The following is a 12686-nucleotide window of genomic DNA, read 5'->3' as shown; positions in this document are numbered from 1 at the left end:
ACACAGACTCACCAAAACTGGACAATAGAAGATTAGAAAAACGTTGTCTGGTCTAATGAGTCTCCATTTCTGCTGCCACATTCGGATGGTGGGGTCAGAATTTGGCATCAACAGCATGAAATCATGGATCCATCAGCCTTGTATCAACAGTTCAGGCTTCTGGTGGTGGTGTTATGGTGTGGAAGATATTTTCTTGGCACACTTTGGGCCCCTTAGTACCAGTTTAACATGGTTCCAACACCACAGCCTACCTGAGTATTGTTGCTGACCATGTCCATGCCAGAAAACTGGAATTATCTCAGACTGGTTTCTAGAACATGACAATTAGTTCACTGGACTCCAACCGTCTCCACAGTCACCAGATCTCAACCCATTAGAGCACATTTGGGATAAGGTGGACAAGAAATTGACATCATGGATGTGCAGCCGACAAATCGGCAGCAACTGGGTGATGCTATCATGACTTTCTTTTTTCTTTTTTTCTTTTTTTCATTCACCTTTATTTAACCAGGATTAAAAAAAACTCATTGAGGTTAAAAATCTCTTTTACAAGAGCGTCCTGGCCAAGAGGCAGCAGCACAACAATAACACACAATTCTCATTTACACTCACAATCATAAATAGGCAGTCTTAAATAAAGCATTTACAGTTTGAAAGCTTTTTTTCTCAGATTCATTTAAAAGTTTTCTGAAAGAGCTCAGGGAGATCAATTCTTTCAATTTAAACTCTTCCTGGAGTTCATTCCAAAACTGCACTGCAGCAAATCTGAAATCCTTTTTTTAGAGTTTGGTCAAAATGGACCAAACTCTCCGAGGAACTTGTTGGATATGTGCCACCAAGGATTAAGGTAGATCTGAAGGCTAAGGGGGGTCCAACCTAGTACCAGCAAGGTGGCCCTAATAAAGTAAGTGTAAATTTTCATTTGAATCATGGAACCCCAAAACCATTAAATCTACATTCTAATTGATTTTGTTGTATTTTAAGTTTTAGTTTGAAAATGTTGACTTTAATTTAATGGAATTCTTAATTGCAAAATTTTTAAATGGCAAGCCTGAATCGCCAAACATAAAATGTATTTTCAAACCGCATGATCAAATTGTTCAATAAATTGTGATTTGAGAACTGAATATCAGTTTGAATCATAGGTTAAATATACTTCCATAATTTAATAAGACTCCTTTACAAGGTTTGAAATGATGTTTGTAATTGGCTATATGCACTGGAAACCATACACATACATTCCAGCACTGTTACATATATCATACAGTTCTTGTGAAAAACAATCAACTTCCAGTCATCTACCAGCCTATCATTCTATAACTCTACTCCAGAGAGGGAAAACCCCAACTGTGTAGAAATAAGATTCTTCAGATGCAAACTCTGAGAAAAAACCTTAAACACAGTCAAATGTGTTGTAAATTATGAAGACACCCCTTCAGCAACACATGCAAACTGTCCTACAGTTTCACTCCACACACAAAAGATCATCTTCATTGTTTGTCTGCAGAATTAAAGTCCAGGCTGAATCCCTTATCAGAGGGAAGCCCCTTTCAATAGATGATGAATTTTGTGGTCATTTAGCATTTGTCATAATCTCAGCATTTCTCGTACCTGTTCTTGCCATGATGCTTGCAGACAGAGTCCCAGCAGCAGGAGAAGTTTCGACATGACTAAAGGTTTCACATCCAGGGAGACGAACCTCACTGTTCTCCTTAGGCAGTAGCTTAAGAGCTGCTGAAGATTCAACCAAAGCTTTATCCCTTTGTGCCACAGCTGAAACTCAGCTACAGTCTTCACAACTCCAGAAAAAACCCAAAGCTAACAGCATCCTCAATTAAGGAAAAAAAAAACTAGACCACAATAGACCTGGAATCCAGTGGCTGAAGGCGTGAAAAAGCTGAAAGCAGCCTTCTGCAAAAAACCAGGGAAAAAATCATGACACTTCTCACAACAAACAAAAGGGTGGATCCAAAAACTTGCAGGCTTATCAGAAATATTCTTGGCTTGCAGTGAGCCTACAGTGTGTGAAAATGACCGACAAATGTTAGACGAGAAGATCAGATCAGTCCAGATTCCAGCAAAGCAGAGGCAGTCACTGAGACTAGAAAAGCTGAAAAGGAAGACAGAAAGTGGTTGGGTGGGAAACTTCCAGCGGAGGTCACATCCTCCTGCTGCTTCCCTGTGAAAAAACAGGAGAGGGTCTGGTACAGCCGCTTCAGCAGTTGCCTTTCAGCTCTCTGTGGTCCACTTGGACAATATTAATAACTAACAAAATGCTAACAAAAAACGTATTAAACTATCATTCACTTTGGCTCATTTTGGTGTCTCTGTGTAAAAAACAATCATTGGTTTCCTTCTGAAGGATGTTATGTGTCATCAGTTTCAGCCAAAGATCCATAGTTTACTACAACACTACAATAATGGAAACTAAGTGATGAGGGTAAATTGATTATCGACCAAACAATTATCAACCCGGCCAACTTTTGGCACAGGTATTTATTATTTTGACTTATATCAGGATCTGCCTTTTTTAATTGATGGGCCAATACTAAACTGGTTAATTTGGCTCAGGAGCAGCTGCACAGCAGACATCTATGGTCCACATCCATCTGTAACATTAGACTGCTTCACTGCTGTGGTTCAAGCGGAAATAACATCAGTTATTACGTCCACCAAAACCAACTAGTCTTTCAGACCCAATCCCCACTAAGCTTTTTAAAGTAACCTACCTAATTAATGAATCCATATTAACTTGTCCTGTCCAACAGCTGAGCATGCAGATGAGAGCTGAAAGCCTCTTTTGTTGGACATATGTTACTGTTACAACAGGGGTTATAAATCTTTTGACACACTAGGTGTATATTTGAATAAACCCCTTTTGTAATTTATACTAAACTTTATTCTTCTCACTTATATTTGTAACAATTTTTTGTTGGACTGGACAACAACGCAACGAACATAAAAGCAAAGGAGGAAAGAAGGGGGGAGGATTGGAGGGTGATTAAAGAAAGGGGGGTAGAACCGTGAAGCACCATAAAGCAACAAGTTGCTGGATGTTTGTAATCAATACAGTCAGGTTAAGATGTAATACCAATCTAAAAGGGGTGGGGCCTGTCCACACATATTCAAATGTTACATACATACCTGTTGGCTCCAAAAATGCTCACATACAAGACATGTCCACATGTACACCATATAACCGATGTTCACACACCCATACTTATGCCTTCATACCAACACATGCGAAACATTTCATTCAATCACGCAAACCACCTGTGCAAAGGCGAGGTAGCACCTGTGCTCGAGTGAGTGTTTATGTTCTTCTAAGGTGGATGATGGAATGCGAAAAGAAGGAGACCCCCGTCGTGCCAGCAGCGGCAGCCAGGACCCCCCAACACCCACACAGCAGCAGATAGAGAACAACCACCCCCGGGGCAATCACATCCAACACCCAGGCCGGGGCCAGCGGAACCGCCCCAGGGGGCCCCAAAGTCAGAGACCAGGACGACAAAGATTGCAAGCTCCAGCCCAACCAGGAGAGCAACCCCAGCCCCAGACAAGCAACCCACTACCACCCAGGAGTTATGGGCATCCCCCCCACCCAAACCCTAGGCACGGGCCAGGAGCCCCCAAGGGAGAGCCGCCCTACGCTCCAGGTACCCACCCATCCAGCCCACGTTTGGTCCAGGAGAGAGCAAGGCATGGGCCAGCCACCCCTGCCCAGGAGGAAGCCGCCCAAGAGGACATCTCCTGATTACTCACAGTGATGTCCAATCACCCTAAATGTCTAAGGTGCAGTTAAAATTGGCGGGTAGGGCACTGGGGATACCCCCCACCCCCTCCGCATTACACTAATAAGTGATCATATGAGGAAGAGGGTAAGTAGGGGACAGCTGGTAGTCTGTCCCCCGGTGGTGAAACAGCCATCCCCCACCCCCCCTAACAATGGGCCCAGGTCTCCTCAGCCCAGTACCCCAACCCAAAGCACAGAGCACCTAGGCCACATAACATTAAAAAAAAGGATACAGTGTAGATTTATAATATGTACCATGCAGTCAGTTGTCATGACTCTAACTTTAACTTCAGTTATTGTAACTTCAATCAGCACTAGTGATGCTGAATAATCTCATCATTCTCTCACTCCCTCTCATTCATGGTGCAGAAAGAATTCAACATAACAGGGTAAAGTAACTGGGCAAAACACAGTAAAACAGCTAAACAACACATTTAGACAAACACCTACACTTAAATCCAAATCCGTCCAGGCATGCAAAGGGAATGGTATCCCACAATTCCTTGCGCTGCCGATTTAACCCTTGTGCTATCTTAGATGACCCCCCCCCCTTCCATTGACGTGTTCTCCCTACCATGACAAAGGTGGATAAAGGTGGAAAGATTTCATGTAATCCATGGACACCAGTGAAGATCACAAATCATTGAAGAAAAAAGGTTCAGAGCACTGTCTAGTGGGTCTAGATGACCCAACTCCCAATGTTAACGTGCCTAAGATAGCACAAGGGTTAATTGAATTAATTTGAATGAAAGTAAAATAACTGTCTGATAACTATGTGTTATTTTTAGTTTGACTGAATTCAAATAAATGATTTATCTTAACTGAAGCAAATAATTAAGTTAGATCAAAGTAAAAAGTTAATTTTTTTCAACATCCATATGTGGTCTTATCACCCTCTCATGGTGGAAAAAGTATTAGCTGAGCTTCTTCATCCACTAAATCATCTTCAAATGGACACGGACACGGACACTATCAACTTCCTTAGCCTCAAACCCTCTATGGTAACTCACATAACCTGCTTTCTGGAATACCCCCCTGCTCTCACTGTAATGATTCTGTGCCTTTTAGTTCAAACGGTGAAAGACAGAGCATGAGGCCCACATAACCCACCGCCACCAATCAGCACCATCAGACACACAGATGTTCCATCATTGTAACTTCAGGACAAACACATCTGTCCCTTCTCTTCTGTTTATTTATTTTGAAGCCAACCAGGAAGTAAACAAGTAATGAAGGTTGCAATTCCTTAAATGACCACTAGATATGAGAGATTAGTAGCAGCAGAGTGCAAATTTCTATCTTCTCCTGTGTTACAAAGTCAAACTTTAGACCAGGGGTTCTCAAAGTGCGGTCCGCGGGAAGATTTTTTGTGGCCCTCAATAAAAGAGAGCCAGAGCAGGTTCCTTTGAGGAAAAATGTTGTGTTGGCGAGGAGAAAAGGCGCTTTCAAGCTAAGTGGTCAAATGCTTACTTTGTCATACCTCAAGGACTGGATAAAGTCATGTGCCTGATTTGTAAACAGGTAAATGCAATGCTCAAAGTATTCAATATAAATCGTCACTATGTTACAAATCATAAAACCTATGACAAATTTACCGGCGAGGAGTGCAACAATCAGCTCTAACAACTACAAGGAGGCTGTGCTGCACAGCAGATAATGTTTACAAAAATGGCTAAATCCAGTGAAGCTGTGACAGAAGCTAGCTTTGGAACTTTGGAAATGGCCCAGGAAAGCAAGCCCCTAAGTGACGGGGGCTTTGTAAAAAGAATAAATGCTGAAAGAAGCTGACATTGCCTAGAGCAAAAGAAAAGTTTAAAGAAATAAGTCTGTCAAATGATACAATTACTGGACGAGTAACAGATCTGCACAGCATCGTCCAACAGCAACTGGAAAAACATCTGGAGGGCCTGGTTAACTGTACAGATGACACTTGGTCATTGAAGTTATTAAAAACAACTTTTACTGTTTATCCATTTTTTTCACCAAAATTGGCCCCCAGTCTAATGTCGAGTTCTTTATTTGGCCCTCCACTACAAAAACTTTGAGAACCCTTGATTTAGACCACATGTGTCAAACTCAAGGCCCGGGGCCCAAATGTGGCCCATCGTGTAACTTTATGTGGTCCATGAGAGCATAAAAGTTTTTACCCTAATTTCTTAAAATAATTTTGTGACCGGAACTACTTTTTTAGGCGTGGTATATCACTGTGGTATTTCACTTTTTGATGCACACCCAGCAGCCAATCAGAATCAAGTATTCACCCGGACCATGGGTTAAGCAACTGTAAATGTCACTTTGAAAAGTTATAGTGAATAAATAATGAATTATTTAACATTAAGGAGTAGTTATGTTTATTTTTCATTACATTTAGTTACATGATTAATTTATATCTGGCCCTTTGAGGACAGCCGCTATGCTGATGTGGCCCTCTGTGAAAATGAGTTTGACACCCCTGATTTAGACCAAAAGTCAACATGTGTTAAACCCAGTTACCATTTTTCTTAGATTAGAAGGCGGGTAGAACCAACTTATCACCCCACTATGAATCACCCAATCAGCCATTTTTAGAGTGTTTTTTAAATTGGGAGGAGCAAATTCCAGTCAATTTAGCTGTGCTGCATCTGGCTCCACCACAGAGTTATAAACACAGTGACTACACGAACATTTGATTACTGCCAGTGAAAACAGAAATCAAATCAAATCAAACTTATTTAAAAAGCGCGTTTCCATAGATTGCGCAATTCGAAGCAGTTAAATATAAAAAATGAAAAAAAGGGGGGGGGGGGGGGGTTTAAAATTAGAATAAAAACCCAACCCACCCTTCACCCTTCCCACTTATGAAGGTAAAAATGTGTCTAAATGGAGGAGCTTGTAGATTTGATGTGAGAACTTGTAAAATCGAATGAGAGAACATGCGCACCAAAGATCTGCACCTGTGTGTAAAAATCTTCTGAGGTAAAGTCTGACAAACAAAATCAGAACTAACAAATTTCCATTTGCATGTGTTCATTTACCCCTTGTCCTATCCTAGGCACTTTAACATTGGGAGTTGGGTCATTTAGACCCACTAGACAGTGCTCTGAACCTTTTTTCTTCAATGATTTGTGATCTTCACTGGTGTCCATGGATTACATGAAATCTTTCCACCTTTATCCACCTTTGTCATGGTAGGGAGAACACGTCGATGGAAGGGGGGGTCATCTAAGATAGCACAAGGGTTAAACCTATATACAGCATACTAGAACTAGGCTATTAGAGTAATATACATTTATACATTTCTGACTCAGTGACTGAACTTTTCTTGCAGGTTTCCAATGGATTCAGACTTCAGGAAAAAGTGGGCCTTAGCTATCAAAAGAGTTAACCCAGATGGATCACTGTGGTACCAACTAGTAATACAGTCTGGCTATGTTCAAAAGATTTTGTGGAAACACATTTTGAGACTAGGCCAGACTGTTTGCTTGAAACCCGACACCATAGCATCTGTGTTATACAAACTGATCACTAACATGAATCAGTAAATATATTGTTAACTTTTGAACTTTTATTTTTATCATTATTATTATCATTATTATCATTATTATTATTATTATTGTTGTTGTTAATTGACTTAGTATTGATTTATTATTATTGATTATTATTAATATAATTATAATATTTATTGACTTATTGTTCGTGTTTTCTAAATAATTTAAATTACATGTCAAGGAGTTCTAAAACTTCTAAATGTTTAGAAATTATCTTTAAAAATTCTTCGTCATATTTTTTTATTTGTAAGAAGTCCTGCAAATATGCATTTTTCATTAAAGTTTGAGCTTTTAAGGCTGACTGTTGCTCTTATTTAACAGCAACAAATTATATATATATATATATATACATATATATATATGTATATATAAAATCTATATATATAGAGAGAGAGAGAGAGAGATTTTTGTTTTTTTTCAACCAGTGTGCCGTGGGAAATTTCCCTCATTAGCTGATCTAAAAACATTTCCCATCTCCAGGATATCATCTCTTTGTTCATCCAAACAGGCCCTGATAAAACATTGAGTAGTTAGGAAAGATCGTAAAATTATTTTTTCTTTGTGTTTATTTGATTCTATTAAAGACATTTTAATAAGAATGACGGTACCGCGATTTAGCCGTAGCTTCAGCTCTGTTTTAGGAAAAGTCCCGCCCCTTCAACTGTTTCCACCAATCATTCTTGGAGGTTTAACCACATGTCATCAGTCTGACCAATCAGAAGTGGTTAAAGTATTCACTTCCTTGTTCCGATTTAGCTCGTAAAGTCTCTCCGTTCCAACAAAATTACCAGCTAAAGCTCGTCTTTAGCGGTGCAGCTTTCCTCGGGATCCGTGTCAGACTGTGGAACATGTGAACAAAACAATGAAGCTCAGAGAAGAGAGTCTGTCTGCGTTTGGCGGCTTTTTGCACTACATTTCCCATGATGAATTGGGTTAAAGTGACAGCGTCTCAGCGCACAATGAGATCTGTTGTTAAACGTCTTGAAACCACAACGAACACACATCAAGCAGTTTTTAAATGCCTTAAAACATCTGAAATCCTACTTCGCTGATTTCACCTATCGTGGGTAATTTGTGGAATGTATCCTGGTGATAAAAGAGGGAACACTGTACTTTCTGTTGAAATTGCAGGAAATTACACATCCACTCTAAATGGAGCTGGTCTCCAGGGGAACTCGATGTGTGACGATGACTCCCACATCCTTAAACTGTCCAGAAGGACATGGGTGCACACACTCCAGGGTTCAATTACAAGTGAACCCAGACATGTTCACCTATCTGCATCGGAGTTCAGGGAACCATCAGACACACAAAACAGAGCAGCTGATCCAGAAAGCACCGGCGGTGCTGTGTGGACTTTTCCTCAAAAACTGTTCAGCAGTTAGAGAACAGCAAGTGATAAAACACACAAAGCTTTGGCCACACATTAAGGTAAAATTCTGGAGAAGTGATGCAACGTGGACATGCGACAAAATCCTAACCTAAACAATAACAACAAACATGACATTCTTTACAGAACCTAATCAGAAAACATTCAGGTCTATGATGGGCTCTGGGGAAAAATCCTCTTTTTCTGTAGGGACGCTGTGGGGTGGATTTCCTTCGTCTCTCTGTGGCGTTCAGATTTACTCGTCAGCTGACAGTTATCTTCTCAGAAAAAAAGGACAGAAAGATGACTTTCTTTCCTGTTTTTTCTGTGATGAGCAGACGCAGCAGCAGAGGGCAAAGGGTCGGCTGTGAGCAGGCAGAACAATGGCAGGAAACAGGGAGAAAGCAATGCGTCGGCAGCAGGTCGTGTTCGGACAAACATTCCTGCACAGTGTTTTTTACCGCCACAGTTCCTGTCACACACCTCACGCAGCTGTGGACTAGTTTGACACTTTGACATCGCTAAGAGTTCAAAGAAGGAAACTCAGAGGCAGCACCTTGATTTGGTGAGCCTCTCCTTCATTAATTTGAAGAGACCTTTCCTTATAAGTATTGGTTTGTGTATTCTGAGTATTTAAGAAATCCATAAGTGCAGAAGTCTTTCTTTGGTTAAACTACATCCTGCAGGTATTTCTGCCACATTAAGTCTAGAGATGAACTGATTTAAAAGAAATATGGCATAAAAAGACTCAGAGAGATGTTTGTTCTTACTTAATGAATGGTCCATCATAGAAATTATAGAAATAATGTATTTTTAAACAGAACAAATTAACCTTTTATGCCTCCCAGGCAAAATTTCCACAATGATGTTCTGTCATCCTTTTAGTAATTGCAAGAGATTTCTTTCAAATTACTCTAGAAAATAAAAGACGGTTTGGCCTTTGTGTTCCACAAAAATTCTGATTTTCTAAAATCCTTCTTCTACTGCAAAAGTATTTATCCTCCAATGAGAAACCTGGATTTTTTTGTCATAGTTAGCGATGGCATGAACAGACCCAGACGCTGGAACCCGGAAAGATCCCGCACACAGGAGTGGAGTAGAGACTGATTTATTGTCTCTACGAGGTAGAGTCCTGTGTGGATGTTGACACCCAGAGATGATGGAGGGACGAGGACCAGAAGGTGAGTGTGATCTTTGCATGAGCAGATTTTTTGAGGCTGGAAATGCAGAACATAGAGGTTGTTGATCTGATGGCGTGGCGTGGCGTGGCGTGGCATGGCTTGAGGTCCAGATTCTAGGCGGAACCAGTTGGTGTGGTCTAGATCAGTGTTTTTCAACCAGTGTGCCGCGGCACACTAGTGCGCCGTGGGAAATTGCCCTCATTCACTGATCTAAAAACATTTCCCATCTCCAGGACATCAGCTCTGTGTTCATCCAAACAGGCCCTGATAAAACACTTAGAAGTTAGGAATATAAAAGATCATAAAATGACTTTTTCTTTGTGTTTATTTAATTCTATTAAAGACATTTTGATAAGAATGACAGTACCGCGATTTAGCTGCAGCTATAACTGTGTAAGGAAAAGTCCCGCCCCTTTAACTGTCTCCGCCAATCATTCTTGAAGGCTTAATCACACGTCATCAGTCTGACCAATCAGAAGTGGTTAAAGTCTTCACTTCCTTGTTCTTAATTCTGCTGATAAAGTCGCTCAGTTTCTGTTCTGAAACAGTTTCTAAATTTTCTAATTTAACTTTTATTTCATCTCTTGGGGGGAAAGAAGCCACAACTTCCTGCTTTTTCTGCCACAATTATCACAAAAATCCATGTGAGATTATGGGGGGGGCTGTCGATCAATACCGACCATGAATTTCTGCTTTTTTTTTTTTTGGGATGCTGGTGTGCCGCGGGATTTTTGTCGAGGTTAAAGTGTGCCGTGGCTCAGAAAAGGTTAAAAAAAAACACTGATCTAGATGACCCAACTCCCAATGTTGAAGTGCCTAGGATAGCACAAGGGTTAAGTAGATCAGACAGGTAGATGAGGTGAGTGTCAACAGCTGGGTCCAATCTGAAGAGCAGAGAAGGGAGGGGGGAGGAAAGGGCTCCCAGGAGTACCATGACATGTTTGTTTTTGATAGCTTAATTTGCTGAAATAAATTCCAGCGACAGGAACTGCACGGTGGTATAGTGGTTAGCACTTATACATCACAACAATCGGGCCTGGTTCAATTCCCAGCTGGGACCTTTCTGTGTGGAATTTGCAAGTTCTCTCTGTGCAAGCATTGGTTTTTAATGGAAACTCTGGCTTCCTCCCACAGTCAGAAACATGCTTCATAGATAATTGGTGAGTCTAAATTGTCCTTACGTGTGAATGTCAGGAGCAGAAGGAATTTGTGCAGCAGACAAACAGCTTCAGATTATTCATTTAGATCTCCATGTTTTAACCCTTGTGCTATCCTATGACCCCCCCCTTCCATTGACGTGTTCTCCCTACCATGACAAAGGTGGATAAAGGTGGAAAGATTTCATGTAATCCATGGACACCAGTGAAGATCACAAATCATTGAAGAAAAAAGGTTCAGAGCACTGTTTAGTGGGTCTAGATGACCCAACTCCCAACGGTAAAATGCCTAGGATAGCACAAGGGTTAAGAAAAACACGTTTGAAAACATTTGTTACTGTGTTTTTACCGTTTCCAATCCTCAACAGGGAAAAACGACTAAGTAATAAATTAAAAATATAGATTGTTAACAAGTAACATATTATTTCCTCAAAAAAGTCCAAGTTTGCTCAAAAGTTCAAAATGTGTTTGTAACATGTTGGCAGAAGGATCCAAATCAAAGACATTGACAGTAACTTCCGCAGCTTTTTCCTTCTCGTCAGCAGAGCTTTGGACTGACAGTTGACCTTCTGGAACCAACCGGGCTCCAGGGTCAGGTGGGAGCTTTTGCTGATCAGACACTTCCTGTTACAGTATCTCTGCCTCCTGCCTGTTCAAGTGTCCTGAGAAAGGAAGTCAGTCCAACATCACGTTGAGCAGCAGCCACAAGCAGGAAACAGGAAGGTAATGAGTGGAACGCTGCTGAACAACCAAGCAGCTAAACCCTGACAGAGCAAAAGGATTTACTGCTGACATCAGCACCTTTTCACTTCCTGCAAGTCAGAAAACTTAAAGATCTGGTTCTGTTGTAGTAAATTACTAAAGGTTTTTGATTGAGTTCCATTTAATGCCAGAGGGAAAAGGAAAGAAAGATTTTAACATGCAAAAGAAAAACGTAAGAAATGTTGAAGGTGAAAAGGCAAAATCAGTGTATTTAAATGAAAGCAGCTGGACCCAAGTGAAGCTTCTGACTTGTGCATCGTCATCTCCACTTGATCTGTATCAGCTTCTGCTTTCTGTCCCGCCCAGTCCCACGAGCCCCGGCTGAAGCCCCCCAACACGGTGTCTCAGCCACTTTCCTTCAGTCTCACGCAGATACATCTCATTAGCAGGACCGTTTTCCTCCAGTGAATTTATATCTGGGTGTTGGCCCACTTCCCAAAATATTTGTAGTTACACAAGACAATGTTGTTAAGATAAGAATAAAGATGTTAAATGTCTCAAGTCCACAGTTATGATCCTTTTGAAGAAAGCTAAATATAAGTGCTGATGGTCACTGAGGTGCATTCATTCAGATTTGATCCCTAAAATTATCTTTTCAGTTTCTCATGAAGATATTCCAACCACAGCCTTCTTACTGTGATGTGTGAGCACTAACCACTACAACACCATCCAGCTGCAAAAGGCAAATGAGAAAACGCCAGCATGTGTGAGGAGAACATGCAACCTTCACAAAGAAAAGACAGCGCTTCACAAGTTCAATGGTGCCTAAGGTGCAAATGTGAGCGTGTGCTTGTGTGTCCCACTAGATGGACTGGAGAACCGTCCACCTTCACCCTAAAGTAGTTGGGATAGGCTCCAGCAACAGAAAGGAACTATAGCAGATTTAAGACGCAATAA

General features: G+C 40.9%; 1 protein-coding gene across 2 annotated transcripts in view; it reads right to left on the bottom strand.

Annotated features, from left to right (window-relative positions):
* Positions 1–2202, bottom strand: part of stab1 (stabilin 1) — a 113843-nt gene extending 111641 nt beyond the window's left edge. For both annotated transcript variants that reach the window (XM_023954693.2, XM_023954694.2), the window contains exon 1: positions 1612–2202. In XM_023954693.2, coding sequence (XP_023810461.1) covers positions 1612–1668 — 57 coding nt within the window. In that variant the 5' untranslated portion in view covers positions 1669–2202. The remainder of the gene's footprint in view (positions 1–1611) is intronic.
* Between the last annotated feature and the right edge of the window lie 10484 nt (positions 2203–12686).

The sequence above is a fragment of the Oryzias latipes genome, chromosome 5 (genome assembly GCF_053564925.1).
Source record: "Oryzias latipes strain Hd-rR chromosome 5, Olatipes_Hd-rR_3.1".
NCBI lineage: Eukaryota > Metazoa > Chordata > Actinopteri > Beloniformes > Adrianichthyidae > Oryzias > Oryzias latipes.
Note: the sequence above shows the minus strand (reverse complement) of the source record. Positions and strands in the feature narration are given on the sequence as shown.